Below are 19784 nucleotides of genomic sequence, written 5' to 3' on the forward strand. Positions count from 1 at the left end.
GACAGTCTGGATGCTTCATCACATTAGGGATCAGGGGCGATTTTAGGTGCAAAAAATGGGGCACGTGAACACATGGTCTCTCCGTAAAACTAGGTATTTTATGTATATATTTTCTAAAATTAGTATAATTCTATCTGTTGGAACACATGGTACAAAAAAGCTAAATAGTGTACTTGGTTGAAGGTTGAGTTATTTACGTAGAGGTTTAGAGATCAAATCCAGCTTAATACTTTTTTTCCTTCTTTTTTTTAATGGTGATTCGCCTATGTTAGGGATTCAGGTGCTTTTTATGTTGGTTTACCGGCTCTTTTGGTTAAATTACAAAGCATCCCCTTGTAATGGCCTACCACTACATTTATATATAGATAGGCATTGTGTTCTATGTTGGAAGAATCAAAATTTCTATCAGGACAATTTTCATATAAGTTAAATATTTAGAACAAAATGTCATACAGTCCTTTGCAAGATCGCCCTTAGTAATTGATCCTTTCAGGTGAGCTTTGTTGCATGCATAACCTTTTAATATGCCCAAATATTTATTAAGTAAATGTATATAAGTTTTGTAACGGATTTCAACTAAAAGGCGATTTCAGAGGAGAAAGAATCTAACCTTTCTATGTAATACATGCATCGAAATTGAACCGGACCACCCAGCTTCACTTCCTTTGCCAAATGAACCATAACAAAGCACGTTGGAACGCTTTACCACTGAATATCCATATTTCAGGGACCTTTTAGATGTAAAAGAAATGAAAGACAATGCACAAATTAATTCTGCCAAAACCATATTCAAATAACCATAACACTAACAATCAAAACAAAATCATGTCTTCTTCTACTCCAAAAGTTTGGAGTTTTGCAACTGAATTTCATATTTGAGGAACCTTCTAGGTGAAAAAAATCAAAGATAATGCGAGAATTCTGCTAAAATCAGTTCCAGAAATCCATAACACCGAAAATAAAACTAATTATTTTCTGCTACAAAAAAGTTTGAAGCTTGTATCAGAAGAAAGAAAAGAAACAGAACAGATTCTGTGAAGGAGCCGCAAATTAAGAAAAAGAAGAAGAAGAACACCATTAACCTAAATCAGAAACGACGACATACCACACTAGAAACGAAACTAGAAGATAATGTTGGGTGTGGAATTGGCCAAACAAGTCAATTCTTTTGTTCACATAGTCGTGATGTAAGCGCTTACCTCATGATAGTCGTGATGTAAGCGCTTACCTCATCATAGGAAATTCATTCCTATAAATAGGTAGCTTATGGTTCATTTCAAAAACACACCAAATTGAAGAAGACAACACATCCCAAAGAGAGAAAATAATTTAAGAGAAATACTCTTAGTGAAAGGCCTAAGTAAGAGAAGGTCTTTGAAAGAATTTTCTGTGGTAAAATTCTTGAGTGTAATTGGGATTGGAGTTGTGAGGTTGAGTGTTGTAAACACTTGTAATATTTCTTCTTTAATAAGATCTGCAGCAGCAACGTGAACGTAGCTCTCACATTGAGGGTGAACCACTATAAATCTGTGTGTGCTATTTATTCTTCGCTTACATCACGGCGTAAGTAGGTTCTGTCTAAGGAGGTTGGTATTTAAGTGGTCCAGCTGTGACCCTCCAATCTTTCCTGGGAACCTGCTTACAAAGGTCGGATTTGGGATTTAAATCCTAACAACTGGTATCAGAGCAACAGGTTGTGTTGTGATTTAGAAACGATGGGAGGCGAAGATGGTACGACGCACGGCATCGGTAAATTCGATGGTACAGATTTTGCGTTCTGGAGAATGCAAATTGAAGATTATTTATATGGCAGAAAGCTTCATGAACCTCTGAGTCCGAAACCAGAGGAGATGAAGCAAGCAGATTGGGATCTCCTCGACAGACAAGTTCTGGGAGTCATTCGACTGACGCTGTCGAAGAACGTTGCTCACAACGTGGCAAAGGAGAAGACCACCGCAGATATGATGAAGGTATTGTCTGACATGTATGAGAAACCTTCGGAATGATGATACGGCTAAAAGGTAAATCTTTCATTTCTGAAAGTGTTCGGTTGCTTATCATATGTTCATAATGATGATACGGCTAAAAGCAAGCTTGATCCAAAATCAAAGAAGTGTTACTTTATTGGCTATGGTGACACCGAGCTTGGGTACCGATTTTGGGATGAACAAAATCGGAAGATCATCCGAAGCAGGAATGTTGTCTTTAACGAAGAGGTACTGTACAAAGACAAGCTGCAAAAGAATTCAGAATGTCAGGACAAGGAATCGGAAATAGTCGATTTGAGGGACTTTCCGGCACCTGAGCCGCAGCCAGGTACAACCGAGGCAGAGGAACAAACAACCCGAGAAGGTGCTGATGAAAGTGCTGATTCTGAAACAAATGAACAGACGCCAATCACAGAGTTGCGTAGATCATCTAGGATCAGGAAGCCGCTTCACAGGTACTCTCCATCCCTCAACTACATTCTACTCACTGATAGAGGGGAGCCGGAATGTTATGAAGAAGCAATGCAAGTCGATGAATCGACTAAGTGGGAGCTGGCAATGAAGGATGAAATGGATTCACTATCGGCAAATCATACATGGGAATTATCCGAGTTGCCAAAGGATAAAAAGGCATTGCAAAACAAATGGGTTTATCGGATAAAGGAAGAACCCAATGGAAGCAAGCGTTATAAAGCAAGGCTGGTTGCAAAGGGATTTCAACAGAAAGAAGGCATTGACTATACAGAGATCTTCTCTCCCGTAGTCAAGATGGTGACTATCAGAACTGTTCTTGGGCTGGTAGCAAAGGAAAATCTACATCTGCAACAGATGGACGTGAAAACTGCATTTCTTCACGGTGATCTAGACGAGGAAATCTACATGCGACAGCCGGAGGGATTCAAAATCAAAGGAAAGGAGAATCTGGTGTGCAAACTTCAAAAGAGTCTGTACGGACTAAAACAGGCTCCAAGACAGTGGTATTTAAAGTTTGACAGCTTTATGAAGAAAGCTGATTTTTCAAGGTGCGAGGCAGATCACTGCTGTTACTTCAAAAAATTTGAAGACTCGTACATGATACTGCTACTCTATGTCGACGACATGCTAATCGTAGGAGCAAACCTACAGGAGATTGATCGGTTGAAAAAAGGGTTATCGGAAGAGTTTGCAATGAAGGATTTGGGAGCTGCAAAGCAAATCCTTGGGATGAGAATCGACCGAAGCAAGGAGGGCATCAAACTCTCACAAGAAGAATATGTGAGGAAAGTTATCAAAAGGTTTAACATGCATGATGCCAAGCCAGTCAGCACTCCCTTGGCTGGACACTTTCGGTTGTCAAAGGATCAGTCGCCGACAACCGAGGATGAGAAGAAGCAGATGGACAAGATACCTTATGCATCTGCAATCGGTAGTCTTATGTATGCAATGATATGTACAAGGCCAGACATTGCACATGCAGTGGGAGTTGTCAGCCGATTTATGAGCAATCCGGGAAAGCAACACTGGGAGGCTGTGAAGTGGATATTCAGATATCTGAAAGGCAGCTCGAGTTCAGCTCTGTATTTCCGAAAATCAAAAACAGGATTGCAAGGGTATGTTGATGCTGACAACGGTGGTGATATTGATAGCAGAAAGAGCACATCCGGGTATGTTTACACCTTCGGAGGTACTACAATCTCTTGGGTTTCCAATTTGCAAAAGATAGTAGCTCTCTCTAGTTGTGAGGCTGAGTACGTTGCTGTGACGGAGGCCACAAAGGAAATGATGTGGCTACAATCTTTTTTGCGGGAATTGGATCAGGACCACGAGGGAAGTGTGTTATATTGTGATAGCCAAAGTGCCATTCATTTGGCAAAGAACCCGGTCTACCATGCTCGAACGAAGCACATACAACTCCGGTACCATTTCATTAGATCAGCTTTGGAAGATGGAGCGCTAGTGCTTGAGAAGATCGCAGGGAGTCAGAATCCAGCAGACATGCTGACAAAGGCAGTGACGATAGACAAACTGAAGCTATGCTCAGCTTCAGTTGGCCTGCACGAAGTATGAAACTAGGAAAGAGCTGCTGCATCGATCAAAGTGTGAAGACAAATTAAAATTAGTCTTCAAGTGGGAGATTTGTTGGGTGTGGAATTGGCCAAACAAGTCAATTCTTTTGTTCACATAGTCGTGATGTAAGCGCTTACCTCATGATAGTCGTGATGTAAGCGCTTACCTCATCATAGGAAATTCATTCCTATAAATAGGTAGCTTATGGTTCATTTCAAAAACACACCAAATTGAAGAAGACAACACATCCCAAAGAGAGAAAAAAATCTAAGAGAAATACTCTTAGTGAAAGGCCTAAGTAAGAGAAGGTCTTTGAAAGAATTTTCTGTGGTAAAATTCTTGAGTGTAATTGGGATTGGGGTTGTGAGGTTGAGTGTTGTAAACACTTGTAATATTTCTTCTTTAATAAGATCTGCAGCAGCAACGTGAACGTAGCTCTCACATTGAGGGTGAACCACTATAAATCTGTGTGTGCTATTTATTCTTCGCTTACATCACGGCGTAAGTAGGTTCTGTCTAAGGAGGTTGGTATTTAAGTGGTCCAACTGTGACCCTCCAATCTTTCCTGGGAACCTGCTTACAAAGGTCGGATTTGGGATTTAAATCCTAACAGATAACTCACCAAATTATGGGTAGAATAAGGTGGAAGCAATGGAAGAACCGCGGTTTGTTCGACTTTTAAGTTCGAAGAGGTTGAGGGTCCGATTCCACTTAACCAATTTTTTTTTTCTTTTTGAAAAGCTCACGTACTAAGGTGCTGCAAGGCTAAGATATAGTTTTAAGAAATGCACCAAAACACTAAACAGGGTTCGAACTCGTGTCCCGGGGAAGCAAAAACCCGACACTTTACCAGTGGCACTATGCGCCCCTTTATTACTTTGGGTGGCAAGACAGAGAGTTATGTGCTTTCTCATACATAAATACATATATATACATAGTTTCAACCGAGACGTCCGGGTGTCGTGGCATCCCGAGCTTCGCCCCCGATTAGTAGCAATACTTTCAGTTATCTATTTAGGCGTTTATCCTTGCATTACTTACGTTTGGTCTTTGTTAATAAAACGAGGAAGGGGGAGTGCAATTTATTCGGTGGTAAAGTAGTGTTGTGAACTGCTGAGCATTTGAGTTTAATTTTGATTGTTTGGGTGGTTAAGGTAATATGAAATTTGAGTAATTTGACTTAATTGTTTAGCTATTCTGACATGTATATAAATCACTTAATAATTTTAAGTGATACTAATTTAATTGATTTGGGTCTAGATTAAATTTTTTACACTCAAGAGAAGAAAATGAGTAAGTCGACTCTTAAGCCCATGCATAGCATCATGATGTTTTAGTGAATCTGAGTCATGATTTGATCATTTTGTTTGTGATTGCTTCATAACGTATATTTAACCGTTGTTAGATGTTTGAGATACAGCGTCACTCTTATTCTGCAGGAGTAGCCGAGGACAATTCGATTTTTTGCCTGAATCAAAATTTAAGGCCGAAATGACACAGGGTATAAGACTCTTTACTAGTAAATATATATATATAATCTTTCTTATTTACAATACATAACGATATTTTACAAAACATAACAAATCACAAAACCTCTAAATCACACCCTCAACCCTTGTTCATATCTCACCACTACGCTTCCTTTCTCCCTCAAACACTCCATGAGAAAGTACAAAACTCTAATTGATTTTAACTCCACCGCCGTCATTTTATTTCCTCAAATGTCGCCTACGATCTGGGCGGAACAAGAAGAATGAAGAAGAAATGGATTAATCTCTGTTTTTGGTGATGTTATTTGTGGCTGAGTGCTGGTCGACAGCGCAATAGAGATGGGACCCGATTACGGTGGTGGAGTGAGCGCGGGATAGGGTGAAACAGAGGTGGGCTTTGCCCAACATTCACCAGAAGAAACCTGAAATCCACTCTGTTTCATAGATCTCTAGGTGTTGAACTAGTACATTGGGTAATGAATTGTATGAATAATGGTAATTTCGTGAATTATCTAAAGCGTAAAATAGTATGAATAATGGTAGATTCGTGACTAATGTTACATAAAATTGTTTTAAGTTTTATATGTTGTTGTAGTTGTATTAAATTTGTATGAAAGTTGTATACAATATTGTTACAGTTGTAATAAATTTCCAAAAACCTAACTTGAACTTTATACAAAATTTATACAGTTATATGCATATTTCATACCACTTTTATACAATTTTTATACACGAATTTGTAAGCAAAATTTCAAGCCCTAAGCGAGATTTGAAGCGTGATTCTTTCCGAAATTTCGAAGCGAGATTCAAAATTGTATTAATGTTATATGATAATATGAAAATTGTATTTTAAGTTTTGTATGTTGTTGTAGTTGTATTAAATGTGTATGAATATTGTATGAATGTTATATATAATATTGTTCTAGTTGTATTAAATTTCCTAAAACAACTTTATACAAAATATATACATTTATATACATATTTCATACCAATTTTATACAACTTTTATACACGAAAATTGTGACCGAAATTCTAAGCCTTGAGCGAGATATACACATTTCATATCAATTTTATATAGTTTTCATACACGAAAAATGTGAACGAAATCTTATGTGAATGAAATCTTAAGCCTTGAGCGAGATATACACATTTTATATCGTTTTCATACATAAAATTTTGAGCGAAACTTGTAAGCCTTGAGGAAAAATTTCGTATTGAGCGAAACTTGTAAGCCTTGAGGAAAAATTTCGTATTGAGCGAAGTTTTGTAAAAATCTCTTGATATGTTTTGTAAACTGAAAACTATCGTCACATTTCGTAAATAAGTTTCTTATTATGTATATCTACGTTATTCTCCCAAAAATGAATACACCAAATAGAAGCTTTTGTGTACATTTTTTTTCACGGCCCATTTGCGCATTAATCGCTTTCTAGGTTTCTCTTTAAAATGGCCATAAATTTTAAATTAGTGCAGCTTTCTCCAAAATCAAACTTCACACCAGTGGTCTTCGAAATAATACACCTAAATTTAGACGAATTGTCTCAATTTCAAACCGCTGCAATTAGGAGAAAAAAGGCAAGTGAGTTCAATTAAATTTCCTTAGTCAGGAAGTCGTACTACACAAATAAAATAAAAACAATTTTTTTGGATACGTATGATCTGTTCAATCCACTAACATAAGGAAAAATTATAGTGTAGTGGCAAATGAAGTTCAAAAATTATTTTAAATCACATATTTAATTTTTTTGGTGTAAAACTAGTATTTTATGAATTCTCCCTAATGAATTTCTTGCTCCATCACTGACCGCAAGTCTCGAACCACGGCAGGAGGAAGAAGAAGCAATCCTGTGTGATTGTTTATTTTGGCTAGGTTTGCAACTTTTTTTAAATATGGGCTAAATATAAAAATACAGACAGTAAAAGTGGCTAACCTTTGGTAGAAAATTCCTGATTCAATTCCTTATATGGTCACTCAACTTAAGGAACTTACCTACTAAAGTCATTTATCTTTTCTTTGTTTCTCATATGGTCATTGAAGTTTATGCATTTACCTTATAAAGTAACAAGGATCAAAAGTCACCTTAAAAATAAAAGAAAAAAGGACTTTGAGTTAAAATATCCCTTATTTTTTTAACATCGAAAAATAATAGTCCTCCAACTATTTTTTACTTTCTTACTTCGTTAATTAGATTGTGTTCGTCATATAGGTTAAGTTCATAATATAGATTATGAAAAAAAAATCATAATGTTTAAAAGTAAAAAGAAATGAAGAGTGTTACCGTAGAGGGTAAAATAGGTACTAAAATTTTTAAATGAGATAAAGGAAGGAACAACTATTGTTCGAAGTTGCGAGAGCTTTTCAATTTTTTTAGCAGGGTTGTAGGGGGGAAATAATTTTCACCCAAATAATATTACAAGATTGACAAAAATAATATTTGACGTACACAATGATGATATAGAATCTCCTTATTTCATGTGATATCGAATGACTTATATTATTATGATGATATCCTTCTATATGCATCTATGTGTTTTTCTTAACAAAATCGCTTTATGATTAATTTTTACATATGATTTTTTTCCTATTAGGACCTGGTTATTTTATTTGAAGGAATTCATTGTCTTCCTTATTAATTATGAATGTCCTGGCAATAATTTCTACCGTAGAAGAAACTAACAACTAATTTAAACTATTTTATCAAAATAAAGATTACTCGTAAAATGAATAAATAGAAAATATTACTTATTTTATTGTTGAACTCCTAAGTTTCCAAGCAAATAGAGTATATATAGGCTATTTCACATTCTTTTTTTTTAGTAGTGATTTTCATTTCTAAAGTTATTAGTCACAATTTTTTGTGTGTTTCGTTACTTTTAATACCACAATTAGAGTTGAACTAAAATTGTGCTATTTTGTATCATTAAAAGGTTCTTAGTTTTTTATGTTAAAGAATAAGACTATTTTAGTTGAAAATGCAAACATAAGGAACTACTTTGACCCTTTTTCTTTTATTTGTAAAGTGACTTTTAGCCTTTGTTACTTTGTAAGGCAAATGTATAAACTTCAATGATCATATGAGGAACAAAGGATAGATAAATGACTTTATTAGATAATTTGCTTAAGTTGAGTGACCATTTGAGGAATTGGCTCAAAATCCTTTGAAGAAATTGCACGGTTTTCCCTTCAAATGGGTTGGTCTATGATTTTGCCCTTCAAAGTCAAACTTTTGTCTAGGGGTGTTCATGATTCGGTTTGGGTCGGTTATTGATTAAAACCATAACCAAACCAATTTCGTCGGTTTTTAAATGTCTAAAACCATAACCAAACCAAATAAAATCATAACCACCGTTTTGGTTATTGTCGTTTTGATTCGATTTTTCGGTTTATGACTAGCAGCCATGAGACTTATCAGTAAAGCATTAAAAAGTTGAAAAAGACATGTCTTTTTTTTTTTTTCAAATGATAACTTTTATTTATAATTTAAGGTGGAACATACATCATAGAAACATTTTCACTATTAGTGGTAGTGTAGTACTCAAGATATCCAAAGTTGCTAAACTATTACATATAGAGCTAAAAACTAACTTAGTAGTGGCTGCACCATTTTTGTCATCTTAATACACATACCTGGAAATAAAGTAGACCATATGAGCTTTTAGTTGTTGTTACAAACATACATATTAATTAAACATAAAGACTACCTAAAATAAAAATAAAAATATATGAAATAAAAAAACTGTGTAGTGATCCCAAATTTTGGGACAGTACTTGCATTTTGCCCTCAATTCTCCCATTTTATTAAAAAAAAATTGTGTAATGATCCCAAACTTCAGATGTTTTTCTATCATTATCCCCAAGGCCAGGGTCTCGACTACAAGGAGTTGTTCTTTTATGCTTTTTAGGAGGATTATCCATGGAAGAAGTATTAGGGCATTACCATGTGCTTAAGTTGCAGCAAATGCTGATGTTACTGAAGTTTAGGACCCATTCAGACAATTAAAAAAAAGGTATAAATTAAAAAAAAAAAAAAACCTAAAATCAAATGGCTGACAAAGAAAGGCTAAAAATTTAAGTTAAAGACATTCGACTCTAATGTGAGCTTATGTTAGTAGGTTTGTACTTAAAAGAGTTAAAAGACTTAAAGACATGGGCTTGAATAAATTCTTAAAAATATGGGCCTTAAACAATCATGTGAAATAAGTAGACCAAAAATCAAATTAATGATTAAAAGGTATAAAATATCTATAATTATTTATGAAAAACTAATATTATACATATAAATAATTATAAAATTTATGTATATAATTTATCGGTTTGGTTCGAGTATTTATTCGGTTATTTTTTAATAGAACCATAACCAAACCAAATATTATTGGTTTTTAAAATTTAAAACCAAATCAAATCAAACCAAACCAAATATCAGTTTTTTTATTCGGTTTGATTAAATTTTCGGTTTGGTTTTGGTTTTAACCAAAACTGTGAATAGCCCTACTTTTGCCTAACGAGCATAAATTCTTTAAGGGCACAAAACATTACCTGTGAGATATTATGATGTGAAAAATACAACTTTATGCCACACAGAAAAGTTAAGTGCCACGCAAAAAAGTTAAGTACTCTCTCTGTTTCAATTTATGTGAATTTTTTTGGAGTACGAGGACCAAACTTTATAAATTTGACAGTAAATTTTGACATAAATTTTTCAAGTTTGTAAAAATAAAATTTATACCAGAAAACTAGATAAAATTACTATAAGTCATGATACTTAATAATTTAGAAAAAACGTAAGGAAAACATGATCAAAGAACCACGTCATAAACTCGCTACATAATAATATATTCACATAAATTGAAAGGGGGAGTATTTATTTTGAGGGGTATAATATAAATTAAAGACCCAAATCCGTTTTTACCTATGCACCCGTAATCTAATCGGACCCAAATACGAAACCCGAATTATAGACCTATAATACCCTTTAAATTCACTACTTTAATTTCAATACTCTAAAGCGTCAAAGTGACGATTCTCTCTTTCAATCTTCGTTTTCGATCTTTTCACTGCTCTCTAATCAACCATGGGCTCTGGTAATTAGTTAATTTACTCTCTCTTAACTCAGTAATTATTTTGTTAATCCAATTTTGTGAATATATAATGTGTTTATTTGTGTGTGTTGTATTTTTATTTGAAGATGCAGATATGGAAGACTATGGATTCGAGTATTCGGATGAGGAACCTGAAGAACAAGATGTTGATATTGAAAATCAATACTACAACTCTAAAGGTTTTTTAATTTAATTAAATCTTTGTTGAGGATATTTGCTTATTTTGAAATTTCAATGTAGTAAGTTGGTGTTTGCCCATAGAAACCAAACATTTTTTTTCACTTTATTTGGAATTTTTGAAGATGGAGTTGTGTTTGTTTATAGTTTTTGCAAAGACATATTTGGTTGTTTGAATATACTGAAAATAAAGTGAAAACAGGACCAAAGGCCCAAATATGCTGATTTTCAAACTAAGTGCAAAAAAAAAAAAGTGAATAATTCTCATGGCCAAACGGGTCCAAATATGCTGATACATTTGATTCTTTTTGTTTTAATTGTGCTTTCTGTACTTGGATTACCAATATGTGATATGTTATTAGGTTTGGTTGCAAAATTTGTTGAGAAAATTATTTCTAGTTCAAACTTTGTTTTAAAAAGAGATAATGGTCAAAAACACACCTAGAGCATCACTACTTTTTTGCGAGTTTCCTATTGAACTATCGCCAAATATTTATCATTAATTTCGAGGTGTGTTTGGATAAATAGTTGGTAATAGTTCAGGTAGGAGACGCAACGCAACTACCTGAACTATCAGGTAGGAAACTCGCAAAAAAGTGTATACTTAAGGTGTGTTTTTGACTATTATCAAACTATTTTGCTCACTTTAGAAAACAAATTAGCTTCTTTGAAAAACTGATAAGTTACTCTTCTTTCCAAAAACTTCGCAAAAATTGAGAATACTTTTTGCATTAAAGTTTTCACCACTTTTGCAACGAGCGTCGTTGACTTAGGGAAAACAACTGGGGTGTCGAATATGCACCTGTGTAATATGGACTATTTGTTAATTTAAGTTTGATACTATGTTAGATGACATTTTGATTGTTTCAGTTTGGGAAACAGGGATAGGTTCCTCATTTGTTAACTAACCTAAACGTGATTCGCAAGGGTAGATGTCTTTAGATCATATGGAAAAGTACTTTAGGATTATCTTTAAGGAAGAATTGTTGTTGCTTGAGAGAATTTGGAAGACTTGAAATTGGAAATTACTCAGACAAGGTGATTAGATCAAAATTTTCTCTTGATTTGAATTAGGAACAAAAGTTAATACTAAATTATTAAAGAGAAGGATAGTAGTTTGGATCGTTAAATATAACGTTCTGTATTTCTAATTTAAAGCTCGAAATTGCTTTCTATCATTTCCGAGGTGGAGGAACCAAATTTTGCGATCTGCTATAGACGAGCAAGGTAACTTGGCATTGTTGAGTTTTACCCATAAACTTTATGGACAGAGGTGACATTGAGTTAAAAATTGAGGTTAACACACATTAACTACCATTTTTGGGGGATAAAGGTTAACGCTCATTAACTCTTAAAGGGGCATTTGATTTGGTCAATCTGTTATTTCTGGATTCTGAATTAAGGGCATGTATTCTGTGTAGCTATCGGCTGCATGATTCTGATGGCTACAATTCAAAGCTTTTGCTGTGCTTTTGGGAGTGAAACTTGGACATATAGAGGAGAAAGCTAGTCCACTGATTATGTTCATTGGTAAAAGGAACTTGCAGGGGACTGGGAAGGAAGGAATGTTGTTCAGTAGATTTTAGACATCGCAGGGTCATCATAGTTAATTTTCTTTAGTCGTTAGTCCCTTCGATTGCGGTTTTTGTTGATCACCTGTATCAATGGGTTACATAGGGGAGTAGACATAAGTTTGGGAAATTAGTTGCCAAAAAAAAAGGCAAGTTTGCTCTTTGTTCTCTGGAATTTTATCCCTTGTGATTTTTGATCTCAGTGAAGGGATTTCATTGATTTATTTAGTTGTGAAGGTTGAAAAAGGAACATCCATCCCCTATTCTATCTGAGTTCTGGGGGTTGTGCCGGACGAATTTTGCCATAGCAAGGTTGGGGAAAGTCATAAGCTTATCTATTAGAGTCAAGTCGGTTTTATAGTTGCCAAGAATTTCTATTTTATTTTCTTTAGCTTTTATTCAATGTTAGGGAAAGCGATAATGGTAGTAGTGATCCTTCTTTCACTTGGCTCCCCTGTCATTTCTTGTCTGAGACGCCTGTGAAGTGCAATTTAATGTGAAGAATTTGGTGCACTCTGCTGTCTTACTGTGGAAATGTGTGCAATGCTTTATGTGAAACAGATCTTTTGTTTCATATGGTTATTTTCCCAAAGATTTCATTTGAATGTGATGAAAAATGCGAGGGAAGACCTTGCCAAGATAGAAGTTACCCGGAGATTGAATAACCTGAAAAAGCAAACTGTACCAGTAGTAGCAACAGATACTCCTGTAAAGAACTCCTTGGTTGTAAGGTAGTAATACATTATGCTATATGCTATGTAATGGGGTTGACTTTATCTACCAGTTCCAAGCCGTGCGGCAGCTGGTCCTCGGGAATTTCTAAGGTAGTTACAAGTCATGCTATAGCCTAATTAATGCCATTGACTTTATCCACCGAGCTTAGACTCAGCTAGTTCTCGGTAATTTCTCAGTTGTAAAAAAAGGGGCATTGGCTTTATACAACTGTGTGCATACTCTATATATGCATCTTGAGCTACTGATCTTGGACCAATAGCTCTTTTCTTTCTTTCATCCTCTTTGGACCTGCTTACCTACTAATATTTTGTGATTGTGTCATTCATAGGCTTGGTTGAAACAGAACCAGAGGCAGCACTTGAGGGTTTTGCTGAAGTAGTTCGTATGGAACCTGAGAAGGCTGAGTGGTAAGTAATTGAAAGTAATAAAAAAATTGTGCAGTATGTTAGTTGTTAAACTGATCAACTAACTCCCTTGTGTGTTTGCTTTATAAAGAGAACAGATAGCTATGTATTTGTGAGATTTGTGATGCTGGAGACTGTTGTGATAGATCTGTTCCATATGAAGCTCAGGGTCTTTAAGAACTGCATGTTTTTATTGAAGTTAATTTTCTATCTCATATAGACTACTACAACCTTGTATTAATTGACATGCAGCCTGAGAAATAAGCAGAGGATGAATTAAGAGACACAGCAAGTTGAAATAGATTGTGTTTTCTGTTCCATATGAAGCTCAGGGTCTTTAAGAACTGCATGTTTTTATTGAAGTTAATTTTCTATCTCATATAGACTACTACAACCTTGTATTAATTGACATGCAGCCTGAGAAATAAGCAGAGGATGAATTAAGAGACACAGCAAGTTGAAATAGATTGTGTTTTCTTCATTATGCAATTGCTTATATGGAAAATGTGGGAAAGATCCTCATAGTTTATTTAACTTTATCTTTCTCACAAGCCTATAGAAAAAAATGTAAATCTCCCACGTGCAGATGGTTGTGACAAAAACTGGAAATAATTTGTCAGGTTTCTCCTTCCCGGTTTCTCACTCCTATTTGGTTTACGTGTGTGAGATTTAATAAATTTCAGAAATTCTTGCTACCTCTAGTTCATTGTCAGATCTGATATTTTTTGTCTTTTTATGTTCTTTATGTTGTTTCATGAATTTGGTAACTTGACTTGATATTAGTCACTGAGAGTACTTATGCACGCTTCATAATTGTAAGCCAAAGGGTGTATTACTATTTTGCACATTTCTTATTGTTCATGTGATTTGATGCTTCCTAAAAGCACTTCGTCATTGTATTGCTATGTTTCACACCTTTGCTTCTTAGTTACCTTTACCTCAAAAAAAAAAAACACCTTTGCTTCTTGTTTATGTAATTTGATGCTTTTTAAGTAAAGGTATCTTTCAAGTTTTAAAATTCTCTGGAATATGCTTTGTATGACACTTACCAGCTGTTCTTATTGTTTTTCAGGGGATTTAAAGCTTTAAAGCAAACTGTTAAGCTTTACTATAAGTTAGGGAAGTACAAGGAAATGATGGATGCTTACAGAGAAATGCTAACCTACATCAAGTCAGCAGTGACAAGAAATTATAGTGAAAAGTGTATTAACAATATCATGGATTTCGTCTCAGGATCAGCTAGTCAGAACTTCAGTCTCCTACAAGAGTTCTACCAGACAACGTTGAAAGCCCTTGAAGAGGCAAAGAATGAGGTCAGAACAATATTCCTCCTTAAGCTATAGTAGGCTGGTTTTGAAGGTTCATACTGGAGTTTATGTTCTTTTCAAGGGTCTCATAGTTCCCTTCTTTTCGCAGAGATTGTGGTTCAAGACAAATCTAAAACTTTGCAAAATTTGGTTTGACATTGGGGAGTACGGACGAATGAGTAAGGTATCATTGTTTTTCAGATTAGCATCTGCAGTTGTAGTGTCACTGTATAAGTTTTCCTACCAATAACTTGAGCATTCAATTAGATTTTGAAAGAACTCCACAAATCTTGTCAAAAAGAAGATGGCACTGATGACCAGAAGAAAGGCACACAATTGTTGGAGGTATATGCAATAGAGATCCAAATGTACACGGAGACGAAAAATAACAAAAAACTGAAGGTATGTTATTACATTTCTCCTGTTTGTTTGATGTCGTACTGGATTTTGTGCACCTTTAAGTGAATCTTTACAGCTGATATGACCAAATAAACCATCTCTATTAATTGCCAGGTTCAGATGTTGGTTAATGTTCTAAGTTGCTCTCTGGTTCTATGCTGTACTTTTACCAAAAAAAAAAAAAAAAATTCTAATCTTTTCCCACCATGCAACCAGAAGTTGTTGAACTTCATTTAGCAGGTAGTGAGTGACATGTCTCAAAAAGTTAGAAAGAGCCGATCAAACTTTCACAAAAGATGTGAGACTTCCAATATTTATATAAATTTGCATAGAGGGTAAATTAACACACTAATATTCAATGATGAACTCCCGCCTTCAATTCTATTCCATTAAGCATCTTTCAACATAGAATTCCAAGTCTTTTAAATCGGAGATTTAGTGCCTCTCAGATTTTCTCTCAGAAGCTTCAGGTTTCTTTCTTTCCTCTATCTTTTAATATGCTCTTGTTCATTATTTTGTCATTTTTTATTTTGATTCTGAATATGTCGGGAAGATATACTTGGACTAATTTGTTCATTAAGAAGGATCCGTAGATGCTGGAAGACATACTGACAGATGTCCTTGAATTGCTTTATTGCTGTTCTCTCAATCACTAATTGCTGCTTACTGAGATTTAAAAAAAAACGTGTATATATCTTCAGGAGCTATACAATAAAGCACTTTCAGTCAAGTCAGCAATCCCTCACCCAAGAATAATGGGAATAATTCGTGAATGTGGAGGAAAAATGCATATGGCAGAGCGGCAATGGGCAGAAGCAGCTACAGACTTCTTTGAAGCTTTCAAGAACTATGATGAAGCTGGGAATCAGAGGCGCATCCAGTGTCTAAAGTACGTGTGTGGTTCATTGGTGTGCTTGTTTTGTATGCCTTTTTCCCTATTTTTTTTTTTTCTAGGTTGACATATGGGAAGAGTATAGTTGGAAAGAAATAACATCTGCTAGACTGCAAAAATCACTACATCTTCATCTACATAATACTTTACTAAGTCTCATCTAAATGATATTTAAATGAAAAATATGTAAGCTCATTGCTTATGCTTCTTCTGACGCTGGCACTTGAATGCATCCTGAGTACAGCTTCATATTTGATTTCTTTGACACTTTCTTTGTTGCATGTTAACATAGAATTTTTCTCTTCACCTCAGTTGCTATATGGTCCTAGGCAATTCTTTTTCTGATTCGCCTTCATTTTTCTCTCCTGCACGCTGCAAAAGAAACATTGCTCTGCCTGATATTGTAGTGCTTGGTTTCATCTTACAGGTACTTGGTTCTGGCAAATATGCTGATGGAGTCCGAGGTTAACCCTTTTGATGGCCAAGAAGCAAAACCGTGAGTACTCAAGTAGTTTATTTTGTAAATTTTTTATAAAGAGATTAGAACCAGTACTCTTTAGCAGTTTTGTGATTGGAGTCACTGGACTAAGTACTGCAGTAACTAAATTGTATTGGTGTTGGTGCTTGACTGTGTTTTATACTCTTCAGGTACAAAAATGACCCTGAGATACTGGCAATGACTAACCTTATAGCAGCATATCAACGAAATGAGATCTTGGAGTTTGAGAAAATTCTTAAGGTGCAACTATCAGAATATTACTGCTATAAGTCCTTCAATTTGTAGTTATTATTGAGTATTCACTATCATTCTGATTGTGATTTCCTTGGTATTTTTCAGAGTAATAGAAGAACAATAATGGATGATCCCTTCATTAGAAATTACATCGAAGATCTTTTAAGAAATGTCAGAACCCAAGTGCTGCTGAAGATCATTAAGCCTTACACAAGAATCCGGATTCCCTTCATTTCCAAGGTAAATAGGTTTGTTAGAGTTTGCTTTCTTGCTAGGGGATAGTACAGGGATTTCTTCCCTTAGTATCTTGACTTCCATAGCTTCTCAATGGGCTAGTTGTGCACGGTCAAAGTTCGGTGGATAATGATCCCGTCCCTCTACCCTTCTCCACTTAAATATTAGGGTTTTGTCTGCAGCTGGGTTCGAACTAGTGACGTGCAGTTAACCCACAAATTATGTGCTCTTTAGTACTGAACCAAAGCCCTGAGAGCTCAATCAATTAACTGTCTTAAAGATGGCACAATGGCGGCATGCCACCTTTTTTTTTTTTTTTTTTTTTTTTTAATGACAAGGGAACCCGCAGCCGCTATCCTTTGGGTGCGCACAGGGTAAACCCCGCTCCTGTGTAATAGCCCGGGTGGCATGCCACTTTACCAGATAGCATATTCGAATGTGGAACATCCATATATTAGCCTGGCATATTCTCCGTGGTTCTCATAAGTATGATGTTTATAGATCCACCACCTTGTACTTTGGCTTGAAATATTGTACTGAAGGATGTGTGTAATAGACTTCCTAATTGGCTGCTACTATTACTTAACGTGCAGGAGCTCAATGTGCCAGAAAAAGACGTCGAGGAGTTGTTGGTCTCACTCATCTTGGACAACCGTATCCATGGGCACATTGATCAAGTGAACCGGTTGCTAGAGTGTGGAGATAGGTGAAACTCTGAACTCGACGTCGTGATATTTTGGTTGTTTTTGGCTGACATTACTTCTAATTTGTTTTTCATGCTTTTACACATGCAGATCGAAAGGAATGAAAAAATACGCTGCCATTGACAAATGGAACACACAACTTAAGTCTCTGTACCAAACTGTTGGCAACAGAATATGTTGAGATTACCACGACATGAAAAGAGGAGTGTGATTATATTATGGATTCATAATTGTTTTGAGGGGTTGTTTTGTGGGTGAGAGGGGAAGATTTCTGAACTGATGGATGTTCATGCTCTGGAATATTAGAAAATTTAGCTGCTCTTTTCGACATGTAGGTATTTTGTACAAAATTCGATATTTCTCCCCGTTTAAGTAGCTAGAGCTTGTCTGATTTATGTGTTAACTCTTCCTTTCTATACTGACAGGAGCAGCGCATATTGCCATTATATAGGTGAAATCAGGCGTTTCTGTGTTTGTTTTTAATTAAAAAAATCTTGTACCAGTATAAACTGGATTGATTAAAGTTGTTGCTATCGGGGTTCACATGTTCAACTCTGGCAATTCTTTTTCCTATATTAGTGGGGTTATTGTTATTAGTGAATCAATGTGTATGATAATGTTTTAGTAGTTAGAACTTTTTAGTATAAGAGATGACCATTTTGCAAGCTTCAATAAACTTGGATGAAATAAGAACGCGCAGAGCTTTCATTTCAAACTACAAGCTTGTAGTGCCTAGACCATTTGTTTAAGTAAATAAGAAGAGTCTTATTTTCTGTAAACAAAAAAACAGAGACTCTGCTCGTGTAACTTTCATTGAGTGTCACTCTTTGTTTCTTTAGACTGGAAAAATAAGATTTAGTTTTCTTTCTAATATAATTTTAATTTAAAATACAAGCATGTGGTGCGATTGATAGTCCTGCTCACATAAAAGTTTTATCGATTCGTCCTTTGCATTAAGAACTAAAATCATACAATTCAAGCGTACTTTTCTCATTTCTAGTTAAATACACACACATATTAGCAAGATAGAAAAATAACGGAGGGTTTCTCTTTGTTTCTGGGGTAAAGGTGAAAATATATCCCTTAACTTTGCGATTTAGAGCAGCTATACTCCCGTTAAAAAAGTGGTGTATATATATCCTTGCCATTACAAAATGGTGCAAATATATCCCTGCCCTTATACAAATAGTGTAAATATACCCTTTTCGCTAACGAGATTTAAAAAAAAAAAATCATTTAGCTTATTTTTAATTAAAAAAAAAATGTCATGTGGCTTTAAAAAAAGGTCTACCTATTTTTTTGAGTAGACATATTTTTCTAACATCACATGGTAAATATTTTTTCTGGTGGGTCGGGTCTGGTTCGTTTAAAAAAATCTCTATGGCTTTAAAAAAAAAAAAATCTACCCATTTTTTAAACGAACCAGACCTGACCCACCAATAAAAAAAATTATCATGTGGCCTTAGAAAAATGTCTACTAAAAAAATGGGTAGAATTTTTTTTAAAGCCACTTGGTATTTTTTTATTAAAATATAAACTAAATGATTTAAAAAAAAAAATCCGTGAGCAAAAAGGATATATTTGCACCATTTGGTAATTGGGGTGGGAGAGGGGGGGGGGGGGGGGGGGGGAGGGGGGTTATATCTACTCTAAATCGCAAAGTTAAGGGTATATTTGCACCTTTTCCCATGTTTCTATAAACAAAAACGAACACTTCCTCCTCTCTACTTTTTTTTTTTGGAAATGTTACACCACCTAAATAATATACTCCCTCCATTCCAATATAAATGAATGGCAGTTTTTTTTGTGGTCCAAAATGAGTTAATTTTTCAAGTCCAAAGATGTAGTAATTAATTTTTCAAAATTACCTTCTCTTTAATGGATTTTCTAAAAATCTCAATATTGACTATCTCTCGTTTTAAGAAAAGTTTGGAAAGAAGCAAAAGAGTAATTTTGACAAATTACCCTTAATTAATGTTTTGTAATTAACTTTCTGGTGTGTCA

At 35.0% G+C, this 19784-nt stretch overlaps 1 protein-coding gene across 3 annotated transcripts; it reads left to right on the forward strand.

The window, feature by feature from the left end:
- Positions 1 to 10447: 10447 nt before the first annotated feature.
- LOC132643661 (COP9 signalosome complex subunit 2) lies at positions 10448 to 18381 on the forward strand. Of its 3 annotated transcripts, XR_009583699.1 has the most exons (13): positions 10448 to 10606; positions 10711 to 10803; positions 13436 to 13514; positions 14584 to 14824; positions 14928 to 15002; positions 15086 to 15220; positions 15919 to 16106; positions 16537 to 16605; positions 16758 to 16848; positions 16948 to 17082; positions 17670 to 17782; positions 17871 to 18111; positions 18206 to 18381. XR_009583699.1 is itself a non-coding variant. In XM_060360150.1 (12 exons), the coding sequence occupies exons 1-12, from the start codon at positions 10597 to 10599 to the stop codon at positions 17959 to 17961; spliced, it is 1320 nt and encodes a 439-aa protein (XP_060216133.1). In that variant the 5' UTR covers positions 10448 to 10596; the 3' UTR covers positions 17962 to 18381. The 3 variants fall into 3 exon arrangements, 2 of the variants coding, with proteins under 2 accessions (XP_060216133.1, XP_060216135.1); XM_060360150.1 differs by having other exon boundaries at positions 17871 to 18381; XM_060360152.1 differs by having other exon boundaries at positions 10451 to 10606; positions 10717 to 10803; positions 17871 to 18381.
- Positions 18382 to 19784: the final 1403 nt, after the last annotated feature.

Source organism: Lycium barbarum, chromosome 6 (assembly GCF_019175385.1).
Source record: "Lycium barbarum isolate Lr01 chromosome 6, ASM1917538v2, whole genome shotgun sequence".
Lineage (NCBI taxonomy): Eukaryota > Viridiplantae > Streptophyta > Magnoliopsida > Solanales > Solanaceae > Lycium > Lycium barbarum.

Bases quoted from the DNA above. Each gene is read 5' to 3' on its own strand.
- LOC132643661 (XM_060360150.1), top strand. The intron at 13,515-14,583 runs GTAAGTAATTGA...ATTGTTTTTCAG, and splicing joins GAACCTGAGAAGGCTGAGTG to GGGATTTAAAGCTTTAAAGC. The intron at 15,003-15,085 runs GTATCATTGTTT...GCATTCAATTAG, and splicing joins AGTACGGACGAATGAGTAAG to ATTTTGAAAGAACTCCACAA.